This window comes from Canis lupus, chromosome 3, assembly GCF_003254725.2.
Source record: "Canis lupus dingo isolate Sandy chromosome 3, ASM325472v2, whole genome shotgun sequence".
Lineage (NCBI taxonomy): Eukaryota > Metazoa > Chordata > Mammalia > Carnivora > Canidae > Canis > Canis lupus.
Window position 1 is genome coordinate 7902647 of NC_064245.1, and position 20844 is coordinate 7923490.

General features: G+C 33.4%; 1 protein-coding gene across 39 annotated transcripts in view; it reads right to left on the reverse strand.

The window, feature by feature from the left end:
- The window catches only part of PPIP5K2 (diphosphoinositol pentakisphosphate kinase 2), a 101694-nt gene that overhangs the window by 35595 nt on the left and 45255 nt on the right, over nt 1–20844 (reverse strand). For 7 of the 39 annotated variants that reach the window (XM_035714720.2, XM_035714719.2, XM_035714718.2 and 4 more), the window contains 10 exons: nt 16625–16732; nt 16421–16537; nt 12793–12960; nt 11188–11304; nt 10356–10529; nt 8995–9067; nt 7328–7447; nt 6403–6465; nt 4570–4629; nt 2796–2936 (listed from right to left, as the gene is read on the reverse strand). In XM_035714720.2, coding sequence (XP_035570613.1) covers nt 2796–2936; nt 4570–4629; nt 6403–6465; nt 7328–7447; nt 8995–9067; nt 10356–10529; nt 11188–11304; nt 12793–12960; nt 16421–16537; nt 16625–16732 — 1141 coding nt within the window. Of the gene's footprint in view, nt 1–2795; nt 2937–4569; nt 4630–4665; nt 4698–4789; nt 5238–6402; nt 6466–7327; nt 7448–8994; nt 9068–10355; nt 10530–11187; nt 11305–12786; nt 12961–16420; nt 16538–16624; nt 16733–20844 lie in introns of those variants that run through there. The other 32 variants (XM_049108142.1, XM_025438126.3, XM_049108144.1 and 29 more) reach the window with 25 other exon arrangements.

Here is a 20844-nt window from a genome sequence, read left to right on the forward strand (position 1 = left end):
AAATTAGCTAAAACACATTTGCCTACTTTTGCAATTTTGGGGGAGGATCTGATAGCAATAAACAGCATGTCTCTAAAAAATAAATATGTGGGCCAATTATAGCAAATGTGCCTTAGATGGTTGGTATTTATCTACACTGAATGAATATAAATCCCATTGGCAGAAGCTCCAAGTAGTCATTAATGATACAATATGCAAGCGATGAAAAAAAATCCGTAAAGTACTACGTAAAACACTATACCACTACTAAGCTCCTTCCTGCTAGCATATTTTATCTTGTTAACTTCTATCTCTAACTTGTCCAATTAGCATTTCCACACCTTTCCCCCCAACTGATATGGTTAGTCTCCCATTGTAAGTTACTACTAGTTACCACAAAATTGATTTTTTCCTGAGGAAAAAGCCTTTCTGAATGACAGAGCATTAACAATGTCAGCTTCTTTGTTATAAACAGTACAAAATCAATACAGTTTATATTATAATGCTAATTCCTTGATAATTCAGGGAAGTAAGTATAAATAGTGTAAAAATACTGTGATTACAACCTATTAATTCTACAGTTACAGTATAAAATATAGGACTCAGATAATTTTTATTATAATTGGCATCTATTTTCTTTACTATTCAAAAAGAAGTAAAAAACCATACACTTTAGAAGACCTGGGTTTGCTTGACCACTAACTACTTGATTTCCTCAACGGTATCTAAGCTTTTTTCTTTCAACAGTAAATTTTTCTCAAATGAAATCTTAAATAAAATGATGAAAACTGATACTCTGGTTGAAGCAGCCACACAGACATAAGGCCTAACCACTCCACATCCTCTTCCTCATGGAACTTCCAAAAGCTCCTGGCAATACAGACCCAAGACCAATGAACTACATGGACTTAAGCTTTATCCAACTCTACGAGCTGCGTTAACTGTATTTATATTCTCATCTAATTCCCTTAGTAAGTAATGAAATAAAATTTTAAGAGAGCTAGAGGCCTTGGGGTACAACTTGCATCCATGATATAGAGAAGAACTAATCTGAACTGGAAAAGGAATTTAATATCCTTCAATTCAACAATATACTTCAATAATACGCTCTGATGAACTGGATTCACTAACCACAGAAATAAAGCCAACATAATGTAATGGAACCACATAATATACCTTCAGAGATGATCTTTTTGTAAATATTTCACAATTTTCTTTCCAAAAGAAACAGATGTTATTACTGCTATTTCCCTTAAGTCATTCACTGAAAATCTTCTAGAGTCTAAATGGCATTGATATCTATCCTAAGTTCTAATTTAATAGAATCTTTCTTTGATCTCTTTTTTTAAGATTATAAATCTTTGCCCCAGGGAAGCAGTGAAACATCAAGTATAAAGGGGGTAAAGGGTAAATGAGAATGCATTCAGGTTCCCTATTGCATGCTGGGGAGAAGCACTATCTATCCTATCAGCTAACAAAGAAAGGGAGCCGAACATGCTTCGTTTTCCTGACTTTGACTTCATACTGCTCAGAGAAGTTATTTCATCTGGTTATTATCGGTTCTCAGAATCAGATATTCATATGCAAATTTGAAATGAAAACCTACTTCATAAAACCATTCCTAAAAGTATTTTAGAATGCCTAGATATCTCTCCATTACCATTAAGGATTCAATGTTGACCTCTGCTATCACAAGTAGGAGAAAAGGGAAGGCTACAAGACTGCAGAAATGCAGGGGGTACCATTCAGACAGCATACAATGTGAACAGAACACTGTATAATAGAATAATACAATGTGGCAGCCCAAAAAAGGAGGATAACAGCAAGGCATGGAAGTGGCTTTCTTTCCAAGACCTTGGCTTTCATTCTTCAGAGAAACAGATTTGCAGAATGTACTTTATGAAAAGGAGATCAGTATACACTGACAGTTTTTGACTTTCCAAAGATATGATTAGTCCCAGCACGATTCTTAACAGAGCAGAGCATGCTCGCCCCAACCTGATGCTTCCTAAACTGGAAAATCCAATGTGCTGAAGGATCCAAAAGAGCTGAGAATGACAGTAGCCACTGGACTTCTCATACCCCAAAACGGTAGCCCTAAAGGTTTCCCAAAATGATGTTCCTCACCACAGCACAAACGAATGTTTAAACGTGTCACCAAAAACGTGTTTTCTCAAAAGGGAAGTTTTGGAAAATCTGGGTTTGCAGCTTTCCTTGCAGAGAAACCTTAGCTGTTTCTACACTAATGCAACTCTCTCAAAAGGGAGGTGGGATATGATACACGGTTTCTAAAACTTACTGAGCCATGAATCTCTTTTCTTCACACAATGAATAAACCTTTTCAGAATATTTTCTAAAGAACTTGAAAACCCTTTTGTCCTAATTTGCTCTCTTTAGTTTTTAGTCAAGGGCTTCATCTTATTCATTTATTCAACACCCAAAGGTGTGGGGATGGGCATGTGTGCATGTGTGGGTTACCGATGAATGATATTTTGTAATTTTTAAGAAGTTTATTATAAAATGACACATGATAAGAATGTGAAAAAAAGGCCATGACTCTATATTGTTGACTTCTATCGTTGGGTCTTAGATTTTTCTTTTTCCTTTTGGGAAGGAAAAAGATTTTGAGGAGGAGTCAAGAAATGTGGCACACTGCAAGTAATGCTCCTTTATACCTCCTTCTGTCCTAAAATTCTATTCATTACCACTACTTGAGTTTGTTGTCATAATTCTTCTTATGTTCAGATAATATCTACTGCCACAAAATAACAACAATAATAATAATAATAATAAAAATAATAAAATAATAATCCTACAGATTTCAGGGCTCTTCCGTGGAACTTCACTTGATGGAGAAGCAATGGAAGCAAGAAATTCATCCACCTGCTTTAAAGACAGGGCATTGTGAAGAGTCTCTAGAGGACAAATAGATGGCACCATGGAATACAATTCAAAGCCTGAAAAAAAAATGAAAAAAATTTGGATATTTAAAAAAAAAAATCATTAACTAAGAAGAAAGAAGACCATTGCTTAGAACTGTATGGGTTAGGTCTTTCCAATCTATTACATGCAAACACATGAGATCTCTGAAGTCATGACACCAGATGCTATGCGATATGGGGTTGGAACAGGATGTGACAAAGATTTCATTTTAAATGTAATCACATAGTACAGCATGCACACAATTTTATACTATATTTTGGTAAAACCTAAGAATGATACTTAAAGAAAAACCCTGGGGGAAAAACAGAAAACATTATATTGTTTCAGTTTTTACTTTAAAAAAAATCAGGTCTACTTGACAGGTGAATTAAGTTGATGCCATGATGTGTCCCTGATGCCAGGATGCTAAAATTAACTTCTTGTTGAAGAATAATTATGTTGTAATTACTTGTGAAGTAGTGATTTAAAATAGCTTTTCTAATCATACCAAGGCCAACAATAACTCCCTTAGTGTGACCTGAAAACAACATTCATTCAATTATGCTGAAAATCAAATTTCAAAACACATTTTACCTACCTTTATTGAATTAACTCAATAATTCTATTGTTGAAATTGCTAGCTGAATAAAGTCAGGCCAAGTAAAAAGCAATACAAAATACAGACAAATTTGCATTCAACAATGGCACAGAAATACAAAAATTTCATGAAACAAACCATGCACATATATATTAATACCATCAGTGAAACAAAAACCCTTAAATATACAGTTTCTTTAAACAAATAGGATATTGGTTATTTGCTTTTTATAAAAATTGCCTATTTATTTAAACTTTATTCAACTGAATGGCTTTTAAAATTGCTTTCATAAACAACTAAAATAACAAGTCCTTCTGTATCTATTCTTTCCAAAATTCAAACTAATTTTCCTCCAAAGGAAATATTTTTAATACTTAAGATTTTATATAAAGGCTAGTATTATTAAATAAAAAGTAAAAATTAATCAAACTCAAATAGACTGTAAACCCTCTGCTTCAATACGCACGTGCTCATTTTAACAGTGACTGGTATTTACTAAATTTGGGGAGGAAATAGTGACCTGAGAACTGCCTAAGTATTGACTGAAGTAGGGAAACTATGGTTAAGAGAGAACCTAATCTTCCTATGAATATAACAAAAAAGTTTATAAAACCAGTATGTTTGATTTTCAGGTGCAAACCAAAGCATGACGGAACATTACATATACTCAAAAACAAAACAAAACAGAAACTATATACCATAACAGCAGCTAAAGCACCTAAAATAAGCATTAAAAAAATTAGGCTTGCACAAGTATTACATTTTTTTAAAGTACAAGATTCATGCAAATACACGCAAACCCTTTCTTTGCATTACACTAAACTTAACAATGTGATTTTTTTTTTTTATCCTCTCCTCAGAATGCTTGCAAGTGTTTTGTGACAACTATTTCCTTGCATTTGCCTGTTAGATATTTTAACAGACAAATAACAACAGAATCAAGTTCTTCTGGACTACATTGTTCCCCCATTTATCTTTAGTAAACTTTGTAATTAATCCACAATGAAAGGGTTAGCGCAGCAATTTAAAAAGCCACCCTGCTGTCATGTTTAGAAGCTATAAAAACATACCACTGGAGCCTAGACATTCCACAGAGGAAACGGACCAGCACCTATAGAGGTGTAGGTGTTCTGCACAGAGGCCCAGAAAATAAGGTAAAGCACTGTCAGAAGATACTTGTTTCACCATGTTCCTTGAACTAAAGATGAAGGGAGGGGTAAGTCCATGATATGTATTAAGATGGAAATAACATAAAAGTTAGGGGAAATAAAAAGTGAAAGAGTCAAATGACAATTCATAGGACAGATAAGACAACACAGAATAAAAGAGAAAAAAATCTTGAAAACTCAAAAGAAACATTTCTAGAGTTGAAAGGAATGCATTTTACATGCATTAAGTCACACGGGTGGAAAACCCACATTTAAAAAAAAAGTCTTAGCCAAAGGAATATAAAGTTACTCTATTTTCTGTTAAATTTAACCATTTTTTTTTAAAGCTTCAGTAAACAACAGATTTCTCCTATATAAAATTTGCAATACTGGCTATAAATACAAAAGCATTCCACACAAAAACTATAGTCAGTCTTAAACCTGCAATGTCTCTTCTTAGAATTTTGTGGCTTCTGTTTTTCTTGTGACTTTGGTTTTTCTTCTAAGAGGTTCTTATGCATGTGGGTTCTTTAGAAGCTGCAGCTGTATCAAATAAGGATCTTTTTCTTCAGAAAGTAGCATTTAAAGAGCTACAAAGGAGGGAAAGCACATCAGGCTTTAAGGGCTAAATTTTCTCTTGTTGAGGATAAGATCTTCTTACTTCACCTCCAGGAAATATTTAGTGCACTGTTATTTAAGTGTACTGTTAAAGGATCCAGAAAGGAGGACAATGACTATAAACTGTGTTTAATCCTTTAGTTTCATATAAGTTTTTCAAAGACTTGACTTGAGTTTTTGAAAGATTTATTTGTAGTTAAAAAGAAATCCAGGGATAAAAGTTATCTTCATTCCAAATAAAAGCAGAAATCTGTATGTTTTCTTTCAAATTCTTTGATCCTCAATTATTTAAAAATGATCTGTAAATACTCCCTCTTGTCCAAGAAGAACAAGTTCTGTGTAAGAAAGCTGTAATAGTGTAACGATTCAGTTTATAAACAATGGCCATGAAACACTTCACTGTTCAGCCTCAGAAATTGAATTGAACTAGCTTTCTAGATTTTTAGCTTAGTCGTCTTCCTATTGTGAGTTCTCCAAATTTTAACAAAAAGCGGTACCAAAAAAAAAAATCGGTTGCTTGACAACAGCAAACCATATTGCTATATGAGAACAAAGTGAATGCTAGATGAAGTTATTGGAGTGCTCCAGACCAAATTGAGTTTTGCTTTAGACAAAGAGCCACAGATAAATGATATTACACAGTGAAATCTGCATCTCCTGGTTCCCAAGAACTTTTCAAAGACACCTCTCTTTTGGTTATTTGACAAGTGTGGCTGTGTATTTTTATTAAGTAACTCAATAAAACAACCATGTGATCAGAAAACAAATTAGGAAGAAAAAACATTAAAATGATTAAGAATTAAAAAGAAAACAATACTAATTGTTGTATTTTTAAAATTTGTGTAGACTGATCACTTGAGAAATTAGAAGGGATTTTTAGGTGCTAATTTAATATTAATACTCATCATTGTGATCATTTAAAACTTTGATGAGTGATGTTAAATGATTGTGTAAATTACAACTGAAAAAGGGAGCTAGACAGTATCAATACTTTGGATGAATAAGTTGGAATTATATGCCAACTGAAATTTAAGAATGGAGAAATGAATGATACTGTATACCCCACAGTTTGAAATAAAAGAAAAATAAAAAAGGATGAAGCAGGGGAGTATCTTTTAAAATAAAAGCAAAACGTACCATTGGTTGGGTGTCGAGCAAATGAGATAGAAAACCTTTTAACAGCAGAACCGCGTGTGGCGTCTGAGAAAGAGAAAAACAGGTACCTGAAATTCGTAACAGCTACCAAAAGAAGGACACTTAAAAAAAGAGGGAAAAAACAAATATATAAGGAGGTTAGAATTAGGTGACATGCAGAAGGGAATGAAAGAGGGTACTGGTTAAAAGTAAAATGGCTTGATGATAGAGGCAAAGTGTTTAATGAAATATACAAAAGAAAGAAAAGCAGGATGAGCCAGCAATTCTGGTAAATCCATGTTTTACTGACTTAAGTAAATTTGTGGATATATGAGAAAAAGTTTTAAATACATCTAATCCAGAAGGGGCTAACAGAAGGCACAGGTTTCCATGAGCCTCAAAAGACAATTTGAATATATACCCTTAAGGTATATTAACAGTGAGAGGCTCTCCAACTAGGGATTCTAAAATATTCTCATCCTATGTTTATTTCTATAAAAATATTACCAGAAGATTGTCTTCTACTTACAAATATTCTGTTCACTTTATTTCGTTTAGATCACTATCGCTAAGTAAAATGAGGGATAACAATGAACAAATGTTTAAAAGATCAAAGATTTATTCTTCATAGTATGGCTTACTGACCGTCTAAAAGACCAGTACACCTGATGCAGTTCTAACTGTCACATTTCGACAAACTGTTCATTGAATGAGTACTGTATGTCTAACTACAATTAACTCTGATGAAACATGGATCCAAGCCATAGGTAAGAGAGCAGTGATTGTCATTTAGGAGCTGGGTGTCACCAAAGGGTGCTACAATTCCAGTTGAATCAGTGGACTTAGGCTTGCCTTTGAGAAGTACCGTATGCTCATGGGTGTGTGCAGGAGTGTGGATATGAATCTGTGTGTGCATGTGTGCACATACCATCTATGCAGCCAGAAGAAGTCAGCTTTTTACGATGAGTACGAGCATAATCCTGTAGGTTAGGTGCGCTTGAAGAACCCCCGAGCACCGAGGTGCTAAACAGGCCCGCACAGTGAGACCCTGATGGGAGTTAGAGAAAATACATACACAACGGGTGTTCTTCCATTCACATTGGGAATTCATGCAGCATGCAATAACATGGCTCTTACCACACTTAGCTGGCAGTGCCTTGAACAGACTCACAATTCATTTGTAATGTAGACTTTAATATAATCACTACCACCACTTATCATATGTACAAATGAGGGTATTTAACACTGGGTAAAATGTTGCCTTTAGAGAAAATAATATGTCTACACCATAATTAGACATACATATATTAAAAGCATTAAAATACTAATACAGAAATTAATTTAGGTTGATAAGGGATACTGTCAGTTTGCATGAACAGTTCATATAAAAAAACATTCCTAGCACAAATGTAGCCATAATAGAGCAATATTTTTTAATGTGTGTCTGTAAATGAAGAATCTTTTCTGATACCCCTGAGTTAAAAATCATTAATGCATGTTACAAAATGAAGCAAATTAAAGCTTACTAATTTGTGAGAAGACCATGTGAGAACAATTCCTTGTAGGTCATCCAGGCCTAAACACCTTAAATTTCTAATACTTAAATGTCTTCAGATCTTAATTAATAAGACCCCATGAAACACATTATTAACAAATAAAACACAGCCAGTATAAACTGACGCTTAATTTGTAGGAAAAGTATTTACACCCAAGCAAAACTTTTACCACTTGGTAAAGATTAAATAAATTTCTATCAAATATGTTATGATACATAAAGTAAGATAATGTGGGAATATTAAAAGCTGTCAACATAAACTATATATAATTAAGGAAGATCTTTAATAGGCATCAACAAATAGTTCATATACTTAGTATGTAGATCAAAGTATATAGTTGAAACTTATTTATGCTTTTATTAAAACTATTTAGACAACTATTTATAGAGAAAATACTATGCCACTTACTCCATATAGTTTATCAACAATGAGCTTAAAACTGATAAGTTTCAGTGTTGCTTTGCAATACTATTTGCAAAGAACCAATTATGTTCTACAGGTCAGTAATGAGTAACAACTGCCCCTATGCATTAGTTTTGCTTTGGTTTTCCTTAGGAGATAATCAAAAGGAAAATTAACACACCAAGAAAGGGCTTAAAACACTCCCCACTTTTTTTATCAGGAAAGAAGAAGGTTCTTTTTTTTTTTTTTCTTTTTCTTTTTAGCAGAAGGTTCTTTTTTGTATGCAATGGCATATTTACAATTTTATCAGCCAGGAAAAATGAAATTTCCTTCCTCATTAAAATATTTTGGGATTTTAATGTATAGAATACAAAAACTAGCATTGGTAACTGGACTAAGTAGCTTACACTGCAGACATTCAAAACAGTTATAAATCAAATTAAATGCTGTTTCTTGTTCATTCTATTGAAACCTTACTGTATACTTTGAGTTGTACAACACATTTTTAAATTAATACAGGTTAAATAAAAACTAAAGCATAGCATTTGGTCATGCTTTCATCACTGAAGAGTTTTACATGTGTGCAAAATAGCAAGTTGAAGAAGGTTTGGAATAGAATTTCTTTTAGACCACATACCTACAGTAGGGTTCTGCTTCTGTTCCACAAGAGTTCTTGGTGTTCTCAAATAATTAGCATTTTCAGATACAACCTGTGCAAGGAAAGTAAAATAAATGAGGTAAAACAGTAAAATCAATTCAAAAGTCCATACTTCATTTGCAGCCTGTTCCAGACAGACAAAGGTTAATAAGCTGTATGATAAATATTAGTAGAAATACATAAAACATGAAAGATCATGCAAGATCCCCTTCTGAAGGGAGTCCATTTCATATGAAGTCCTTGCAATGAAGTGGTGCGAAGCAGGCATTCAGAATGAAATATCATGTATGAAACAAGACAGATGAAAAGAAACAATTAATAGATTGATATAATTTCACTCTTAAAAGAAGCCAAATGCCCACTCTTAAACAGCTCCTGTATTTGAAGGGGGGAAAAACAATCACAAACAAAAGAAAAGACAGACAGAGACTGTTGAGGTCACCATACAATTACTGATCCATGCACGGGCTTTATCAGAGTAACCTTTAAATATTCACAGCCTTAATGGATACCATAATCCCTTTTCCTATAATCAAATGCATTATATTTCCAAAAGGAAATTGCTGAAATTCTTGGAAAAGTCATGTATAACAGCAGACCTTCCATTGTTAAGACAGAAAAACCAAAAAAAAACCCCTAGTATTTTAAATTTCCAAATGTCATCACAGAAAGTCCTTCTGAAGTCCTTTTATTTTGGCCCATATTGCTGATGGGCACCTATATATTGCATTCTCTTATAAAGAGAGCGTTAAAATATACAACTCAAAAAAACACCAAACTGAATGTATCCTTAAATTAGATACTTCCAGATAATGGAATAGCGAGGGAGAGAACAATTAGTATTAGATGTACCCTGCTAATTAACACAGGACCACATAAATTTTGATACTGTAAAAAATGTTCATATTCTCAGCAAATTCCAAATGGAATCTAATTTTTCAATTATGGGCAAAAAGGCTATTAAATTTTCTTACCATTAAATTAGGTAATCTTGTTTCTGAATGTTTTAAAGGACAACTATGTCAAAAAAGATTTCTTTCCTTTTTAAAGTTTTTTATTAACACGCTAAAGTTCCAGGAGTGTAAAATTTATTGATTTAATTTTTAAATCCTGGATATTTAAAACCCTCCCAGTAAAAATCCTAAACACATGCACTATAAGAGGTTTTTTTTACTCTTGAATATTGTCCGGTATCACAAACATTATTCAATGATGTAAAAATTAAAATACAGAAGGATTTACTCTGATGTTAAATATAAGGGATTAGATGTCCTCAAAGACAGCTGTTTGTTTCTCTGAATGCGGGTAGGAAAATGTTTAATGAAGTAAAGTTTAAAAACCTGTTGCCATGAGCCAAAAATACTGGATGTGAAAGCCAATGATTTGGGGGAGACAGGGGAAGAAGTGATTTGTTCCCCTGATCTGCGTCTTCGACGCCCAGTACCCACACCACTGGTATAATGCAGCCAGGTACCAGTACCCTCTGGGCTAGACACACTCAGGGGGCTCTCTTCCTGGAAGTGAGAAAGGGGGCAAAAAAAAAAAAAAAAAAAAAAAGCAGAGCATGCAAAGTTAGATACAACAGAGCCAAATGATCAGAAAGAAAAAAAAATACAGTTTGTTTGCATTTGTTTACCAATTTTTAAGAAACTATTAAACAGTAATTGGGAGCCAAATATTTCAAATATTTGAGAAACTGACAGGAATGACTTATAAATCTAATTGTATGTGATAACAATTACAAGAATTACCTTATCTTAAATATACAAAATATTGATACTGCTTAATAGTTGTCCCTTCTCCCTTAAATATGGAAAGATTTAACAATTATCTGTTTTAGCAACTTTTAGAATATTAAAGCATTATGCTTAATTTTAAATATTCAAGATGTTCTACGCTATAACTCAGTAACCTTTCAACCCAAAGCACTAAAGAACCGTGCAAAGGGTTAAAGAAATTATATGATGTAGAAGACAACCTGTCTGCCAGACATTAAAAGAGAGATAAGATGGATTCAAATTGCGCTTGCTTCCACTTTCAAGCTATTTATTTGTCTACCCGCTCCAATAATTATTTATAGAGTTCAGTAAGCAAAACATGCAGCAAACATCATCAGTTACATGTTTGCATGTTCAGGTTTCAGACAGTGAGGACAGAGTAAAATCTACTTGCACAAAATGAAGAGAATAGTCTTTTTCTCTGTGTGTCTTTTGGAAGTACAAACTTCTGATATCCATGGAGATGGTGGACGCTGGAAAAAGTCTTCAAGGTTTTACTTGAATAATTTACCTTATGGAAGTAAAAGTTTAGCATGGCATAGAAATAATCTCTTGAAAGCAACTATTTAAGTATTTATGAGAAAAAGGTTTATAAATGTGTTCTGTGTCTTAAAAATTAACAAAGGGCAGTGATTTTGTTGAAGATTTTACAAATACAAATGTGCTGCAAAATGAAGACTCACAACACAGTTGGCTGTATCAGTGTGCTTTGAGAAGGTTTAATGGTGAAATTTCGAACAATCTGATTAATTTACAGATTGCTTTGTTCAACAACATCAAAATCACTGCCCTCACATGATGGTAGTTTAAGTTATATTAATGTCATTTCCCAAATTTCTGAAATTAAAGATACCTGAACATAACCCCAGGTTTCTCATTTTTTAATTAAGCTATACTAAAACATAGATCCAAATTCTAGTTATTAGTCATCCTCTTTTATGATTTACTTAAAATATCACAAATCACAGAAACCCTAACAAGTAATTCTCCATTATAAAATTACCACAATCTATTTATTGATGAGTGTTTTTCCTACATAATTGTTAAATTGGCTCACATATATATTTGAAATTTGAGAGTCATAAAGCACTTTTGTTTATATAATTTGGGGCTACAGAAATGAGCATAATTCTTCTGTTGTTGTTTATGTTCTAACTCACCAAATGCTAGATAAATGTTATACTTAATTATTACAACTCAGCATATTTAATTATCAACAAAAATATTTTTCTAACTTAAAAATTGAGGGCTGTTTCCATCTTAAAATCTTGCTCTATACATTAACTTGAGAATTTAGAAAACATTTTTATAAGCTGGGAGAATCATCCTATAGAGAATATAGATAACTTAAAATAAAGGCATTTAAATTATAAAAATGTATACTGGTGTTAAAGATTTACTTAACAAGCTACATTCCAACTGTTCAGCTTTCCTGTTAAATCTTATTTTGGTAGTTATTTACATGTTATTCTACTAGAGAACATAAGAATTAGCCTTCCTTAATTGTAGATCTTAATACAAAAGCAAATTTTCAACTGAATTTTCAAATTCTTATACTGATTTTTCAATCAGGCTAAAAACTTAAGAGTTTCATCTTAATCTACAGTATCATTGGAATCAGTTGTTGAAGCATTTCCGGCAGTTCCTCTCAACTTTCAGGTAAATATTATTCTCTGCCTATTAAATCAGACTTTTAAAAAAGTTCCTTATTAGAATAACCTAAAGTGACAGGACAGAAAAACAGATCAGTTTTCAAAGGTCTCGTTTTACTCTGTCTATTGAACTTTGTTATGAAAACTATACATAAAGCTCCAGATTCTTAATCCTTTTTTAACAGCCTCTATATTTTAAAAATATTTATTAGAAAAAGAGGCAAAGTTGACAATTAAAAATCTCTTAGGTTTCCACACTCCATAATTAAAGCTGTATTTTCTTTTCTGTTTTATTAAAATATAGTTAGTTTATTTTATGAAAAACATGCTCTGACACATACACTTACTTCATTTGTAGCCATCTTCCTAGATCTTGGAAGTGGAGACTTCCTGTGTATATGAATTGGCTCTGATACCATAGGTTTGAACAGTATCACAGCACGATCAGTCTCATCTTTTTTAGAAGTATGTGGTTCATCATCATTATCAATTTTAAAAGATCTCCTGCCTTCATTCTGTGGGCAAAGAATATAACATTTAAAATTCAGGTAAAGCAAGAGTTTCTTATGATAAATTTAATCACCAATTGGGGAAGTCAGTTGAAGCACATGTACAAGTTTGCTGATTCAAATGAATCAATATTAATTGAATTTTTACAATAGCCTAGTATTATATGGGTACCATAAAACAGATGACAGAGTTCCTGACTTTAAGAAATACACTAAAAACTAAACAGTGACAAAAACAAGGAATATAAAACCAAATGCTTAATTATATTTCATCAAATGCCAACATAAATAAGAAATAATAATAAAGGACACTAATAAAAAACAGAGATGAGCTTTTTTATACAGCAATGTCATTGGCATGAGCACAAAGTAAAACACCATTTTAGGGCAGCCCCGGTGGCGCAGCGGTTTGGCACCGCCTGCAGCCTGGGGTGTGATCCTGGAGACCTGGGATCCAGTCTCACATCGGGGTCCCTGCACGGGGCCTGCTTCCCCCTCTGCCTGTGTCTCTGCCTCTCTCTCTGTGTGTCTATGAATAAATAAATAAAAGGTAAAAAAATAAAAAACCCCACCATTTTAATTTATAAATTTCAGAATATTTAAATTCTATTCCAAATATTCCCAACACATGTGATGACTACATACACAAATAATCTTATGATGACTTACTAAATATTTACTGGGTTTGTACCAAGACAAATAGGATAGAGTCCGAGATAAAAAAACAAATTTGAAAAAGTTATATCAAATATTTATCTATAATAGAATGGGTAAATTGGGGTATAGTCATACATTAAAACATATATTTTAAAGCAATAACAATGAATAGGCTAAAAGTAAGTACAATTACATCAACGAATCTCACAAATATAACATCAGCCAAAAGAAGTCAAGCAGAAGTACAGAAAAACACGCATCAAAATAAGGAGTATAGGAAATAAAGAGGACCTTCTTTAACTGGTTAAAGGATATCTAAAATCTTGACAGAATCATCACAGTTAATGAATCATTAAAATATTACTGAACCCACCATTACTAATTCTACTCAATACCATTTGTCATCATTCATAGGTATGATCATATCTGCAGAAAATCCAAATGACTCTATGGATAAATTACTAGAATGAGTAACAGCATGTTAGTAAGGTCATTAGTTATAAAATCTTCACACAAAAATGAGTTAAAATTCAATACAATAAGAAACAAAATGAAATTCATATTTTTTTTAAAGATTTATTTATTCATGCGAGACATAGACTGAGAGAGAGAGAGAGAGGCAGAGACATAGCCAGAGGGAGAAGCAGGCTCCCTGCAGGGAGCCTGACTGTGGGACTCAATCCTGGATCCCGGGATCATGATCTGAGTCGAAAGCAGGCGCCCGATCACTGAGCCACAGAAAATGAAATTTAAATAAATCCTTTATGATAGCATAAAAACATAAAGAACTAGGAATTAATGTGATAAAGATACAAGACATACAAACCCTTAATTTTATCAAAAAGATACAAAAAAGCTAAATAAATTCAGAGATAAATTGAGTCCTCAGAATAATGGATCTACTATTGCTAAGTGTTATTTCCCTCAAAACTGATCTGCAAAATTTATGTAATCTCAACCGAAATCCCCCAAAAAGTTCTCTTTGGAATATTTTGCTTTAGTTTGAGAATGAAGAAGTATTTACTTTTTTTTGGAGGGGACAGAGAAGGTCAGAGAGTAGCCTTCACACCCAGCCCAGAGACAAACTTAGGATGGATTTCATGACACTGAGATCATGACCTGAGACCAAATCAACAATCGGATGCTTAACTGACTGAGCCACCCAGGTGCCCTGAGAATTAAGTGTTTAGTGTCAACACTTCTACTCAACACCATATTGGTCCAAGCCAGGAGCACTTCATAAAAAAGCACATCCACATGGCCAATAAACATGGAAATTGCTAATCCTTACTGGTCATGAGGATAATGTAAATTTAAAACTACAACAAAATCCCTCAAAATAGCCCCATAGTGATCATACCAAGTGCTGACAAAGATATGGCTGTATCATTAGAAAACTATTTGATTGTATTTTCTAAACTTGAACATATGCATACTCTATGACCTAGTAATTTTACTTTCTAATGTATATCCAAAAGAAATGTGTATACACGTTCACCAAAAGACTTTTACAAAAATGTTCATAAAAGCACTCATCTTCATAGCTTGAACTGGAAATAAATGATTAGAGTGAAAAAGATGAGCACACTGCACTGTATTTATTTATATTTGTTGTTGCCATGTAATCCTACATGACAACAAAAGTGAAGAACAGACTGGATAAATCTCATAAACATAATAAAAGAAAGAAGCTAAACCCACCCCACATCCCCCCAAAAGCATGTATTTTGTGATTTCATTTATAAAAAGTTCAAACAATAGGCATAATTAAAATATGGTACTAGGATAGCCTGGGTGGCTCAGCGGTTGAGCATCTGCCTTCGGCTTAGGGCGTGATCCTGGAGTTCTGGGATCGAGTTCCACATCGGGTTCCTGTGAGGAGCCTGCTTCTCTCTCTGCTTGTGTCTCTGCCTCTCTCTGTGTTTCTCATGAATAAATAAAATAAAATAAAATAAATAAAATAAAATAAAATAAAATAAAATAAAATAAAATAAAATAATAAAATAAAATAATAAAATAAAATAAAATAAAATAAAATAAAATAAAAAATAAAATATGGTGCTAAAGGTCACAATAGTAGGTATCTTTGGGGAGAAGACAGAGGTTGTGATAGGAGGGGCAATCTGGGTGTTTTGGAATGATGATATTATTCTATCTATAACCTAGCTGGCTGTTTTGTAATTGTGTTCATTCTGCAATACATCATTAAGCTATACATCTATGATCCATCAATATGAATTATAACAGTAAAAAGTTTTAAATTGAGTTATGTATTTAACTTCATAAGGTTATTATGAGGATTAAAATACAATAATTTCTGCCAAGTGTTTAGCACAGTGTTTACCACGCACTAGTCCTCAAGTAATACAACAACCAAAACCAGAACTAAAACTATAGTTAAGCATTCTAAATACTGGCCTGAAAAATAGAAAAAATCTAAATAAAATAAAAAAATTTTAGCATGCTTAGGCATATTGTCTGCTCAGGGTGCCTGGATGGCTCAGTCATTTAAGCATCTGCCTTTGGCTCAGGTCATGATTCCAGGGTCCTGCTATTGACCCCATGTTGGGCTCCCTGTTCAGTGGGGAGCCTGCTTCTCCCTCTGCCAGCCTGCCTACTCATGCTTTCTTGCCTTCTCTCTTTAAATAAAAAAAAAAAAAAAAAAAAAAAAAAGTTATCCCAAATCATACATAAAGAAATGATATTATCTTGCTACTTAGTAGTTGGGACAAGAATTGAAGGACATTAATAGGAAATTCTTAAAGGAACCTTATGAAAATCTAGAAAATGAGAGTTGCATCTTTATTACCTCTCTTGAAGCTGGTCTATAGCCATAGCCAGATGGTAAATTTTTGTCTTCTTCGCATCCTTTAGCTCCTGGACTAAAATGTAATTCAACATGAAAACGTTCCTCTGAGGAGAGATCCTAAAAAATATAGAATATTTCCAAAATGAAAAGCTACAGGCTATTTAATTACCCTGGTAAAACACACAAATCAAGAACTCTCGTTACCTTATTAGGATCCTCATAAAGCATGATCACAATCTGAGTCATGTAATTGAGTTCATTGACAACATTTAAGTAATCCATAGCTCGTTTCCACTGTTCATCCTTTGATTCCTAAACAAAAGGTATATGGTAAGCATTTTCTCATATCGCTTTACCTGAAAGTCACTTTATTTTCATTATGGTAGTTTGTTTAATCCTGAGTGACACCACACAAATAAGGTAAATACATACATGTTCAACCTGTCAAAATAACTCAATTATATGTAAGTCTTGGTAAATTACTCATGTTTAGGTAAATTATCTTAAAAATCTTTTACCAGCAGTATTAGAAAGTCTAATGGTATCTTTTTGAATAGCTTTTAGAAAGTAAATATAGAAATCTCTTGAAATACAAACCTGTCATTAAATTCTGAGGGTAAGAGACAGTTAGTTAACCTGAAGTCCCAAAGTCTCTATTGTGGAATCATGCTTTATAAACTGAATACTATCCTCTAAGAGTAGAGCTACTCCCACTCTCATAAGTCAATGTACATTATACAGTAAATATGCCTCATTATTCTGCAGTGGTATCTAAATCAGCAGGATGTGGCATATGTAGGTTCTATCAATCTTACCATCTCCTTCATGTATAGATGACCATTGGTCTTTAAACATAAATCATTTCCATCAGAACTGAAAGGGATCCTACAGAACATGTACTAGAAGCATTCAAAGTGGAAATTTCTATCTGAAAAGGAAAAACTACTCAAAGTCTACAGTCAATGGTCAACAGAGTCTACATCACAGATAACTTTTCTTCATTTCATAGGTCATAAACTTTGGAAATAAATGAACACAACATTTTTTTGGGAGCATACGGTAAGAGTATATGATATTTTGGACTCCAGTACAAAATGTGTGTTACTTTATAAAATGAAATTTAACACACATGTTGATTACTTATTTAAAAAAAACAAACCCAAAACAGCACGTTTTCACATTTAGACATTATCCATCTCTGAGAATGCATTCCCCTTTTGAAGTTTCTGGAAGAGTAGAGTTAAATATACATCATATAATTTGTATTCTTCAGTGTGTGCTTAGCATCATTTTAATAAATGGCTAGCCACACCTCTGAGTGCTCTAATGCCAAGCCATCAAAGTAGCTACTCCTAACCTAAGCAATACTGCAGAGAAAAAACTGCATCTGTGTGTGTTTGTGTGTGTCCATCTGCCTATGTATTTGGAGGAGGGATAGGTGCTAAGATGTATGTACATGTTTTCTTAAAATGATATTAGCATAGCATTTGAGTTTCACTAAATGTGAATTACTATAAATAATGGATTTAAATATCAAAAAATTTCAATAGGTAAAAAGATGTATTAGACTTCGTGATCCTACATTATTTATAAGAACACCATCTAATATCAAATTCAGTGCTGTCAAACAGGTGTTGCTAGGTCTGTTCTAATGAACATATGAAATTAAATAATATTTAGTAGCATCTTCCTAAACACAATTAACATGCAAGAATCCATAAAAAGCTTTTTTTTTTAAAATAAGGCTTATTAAATATATTCTCTGAAATCTTACTTATAATCTTGTTTCCTTAACAAACACCTTTAAAAATAACCTATTGTGGAGAGCTAGATTTTACCCTGTTCACACTGAAAAATCAAAAAATTCAACTGGGAGAGACTGAACAAGGTTTTATTATATTAGTTACAGGGCCTTATAAAGATAACATGAGTTGCAATGAGTTACAGTTCAAATAAATTTTTTAAGTTAGAAAACGAGACATCATGTTGATATTAAAGACTTTACATATACTTACTAATGTAAAAAATAATTTTTTTTTGAAATTGTGGAAGCAGAGTTTTCAAAGAATGAAGTTGTTCAGCTTCTGTTTTAGAAATGCAGCTGAATGTAATATATACTTAACAAGCTCTAGTTCTACTACCACTACTCCAGTCCAATTATATCATCTTTCTTTAGATCACTGCGAGAGCTTCCTGTTTTCTTATCTACTCCAGCCTATCTGCTGTCCACACAGCAACCAAAGCCATTTATTTCCCTGCTTAAAAATGGTTTCCCAATTCCCTTAGGATTCCCAAGGCACTGGCTCCCCAACCTTATCTGTTGCCAACTCATCCACTGCTCACTATGGCCTGTTCTGTGGAAGCATCGTCCATGGTTTTTCCACCTTCTAAATAAGTGTAAGAGAGCCAAAAAGGAACCACATAAGAGATGTAGTTATCCTCCCCAAAACAATTCCATCATTATGACTCAATATGGAAGTTCTTGACTTGCTGTCATTTTTTTAAAAGATTTCTCTTACTAAAGCTCAACTAATACACATATGTATGCAAGGGATGTCACTTTGCCATTTCTTAATGGGACAAAAAAGAAACCAAAAGTAGAGGGAAGAACATATGAATTAGAAAATTTGATGAAAACAGAGGATAGAAATAACTTGGGTAACTTTAATATTAACTATTCATCAAGGCTAATAATAAAATTAAGAATCAAGAGACATAACAAATCTCCATTATACATCTAACAGCCCTTTATTAAAAAAGTAAAACAAAACTGAATTTTCTTTTAAGAACTACTTTGTCAATAGATGTGTACTGATGTATTCAGCAATATATACATAGAAACTTGAAGGAAAATTCTTATTTTTTGCTATTTTAGAGATGGATGAAAATACATTTTTGACATATAATAGAGTGACATTGTATTCTGGGTAATCTATGGTTTGGGTGTACTGAGAAACAAGATATTAAAATCTCTAAGTCTCTTTGTACATTATCACTTCCGTTGCCAATACTTATGATGTCATTTTATCATTTCAAATGCAAACTTCCTGGGAATCTTACTACTAGCTACCACCTTAGCTGTCATTAATGTGTTGGCTTCCTTACTCTATACTTTTAACTTAAACCTCTATTCTCACATGCGAACATACTCAAGCTGGCTAAAACCAAACTTATTACTTTCCTTCTTAAGATACGATCTTCCCCCCTCAAGTGTTACTTTCATCAGTGAATGGTAGGATCATCTGCTGAATTACCAACATTAGAGATACGGAAATATTTCCTGACTCTTTTCTTTCTCACCCTCCCTACCTGTGAGCATTGGAGGGGTCTCAAGGAGAGTGTTAGTGAAAGCCTAACAGGCTGGAGGAAGTTGTTGGTAAGGGATTATACAAAGGTAAGAAAAATGTTACTGGAAGCTACAGGAAAATCGACTCTTGCTATGTAGGGGCATAAAGTGTAGAAACACTACACTGTAGTCAGTGTACCTAATGAACTAGCTCTGGAGATTTCTAGGAAAAGTACTGAACATGTCACCAAGATTCTTCTCATTGCCTGTGATAAACTAGGAGAGAGATACGCTACAGGAAAATTGTCAATTATAAAGAAGCTTGCTGACTCCAAAAATTAAACTGTTTCTCATTTCCAGACATTTTGGGGACCAAACAATACTGTAATTAAAAAGTGGCTTTCAGGAAGAAAGAAACACAAGACTCTACCATGAAAACATTGTGTGATCATAAAAACACTTGCTAAGACCTCATAAAGATATGAGGTGCTTCACAGACCTTCCAAAGAAACAAAAGACATCCTCAGGACCTTAGGAGTATGCTCTCTCAGATGCTCAGTATTAAGCAATAAGTATTGCTGAGTGTCATCCCTCAGTAACCACAGAGGGAACCCACGGTAGAAAAGGGCTTATCCTTAAGAGATCTTTGGGTGTGATGCGTTTAATACAATATATTCTAAATGACTCCATTTTGTTTTGTTTTTTAAATTATACCACCTTCAACTAAAAATAAACAGACCTTTGGAACCCCAAACTTCTTTGAGCAGGAAGCAGGATGAAGAAAATTACTCAACTGCCAACAAGAGCTACTTTCTATTTTAAAGGAAGGATGACCCATGAAGCAATCAAGAACCCAAATTATGAAGACATGAGCCAAGGGAAACTACTGCCTGGCAGCATGACAGAGTCCCATTTAAAGAATGGGCAACATAGACCTAGGCAGATTTCAAAATTGCTACAGGCTAGTGACTACAGTGTCCCTTCTATTTCAAACTCTTTTGAAAAGTTCACCTACAGCAGTGATGTCTAACCCACCACTGTATGTTGGGCATTTCAAGGACAGATAATTTTTCTCTTCAGTTCATACGTCACTGAATTAAGGTTGAATGCTCTTGAACATTCAAGGAGTTATGTCCAA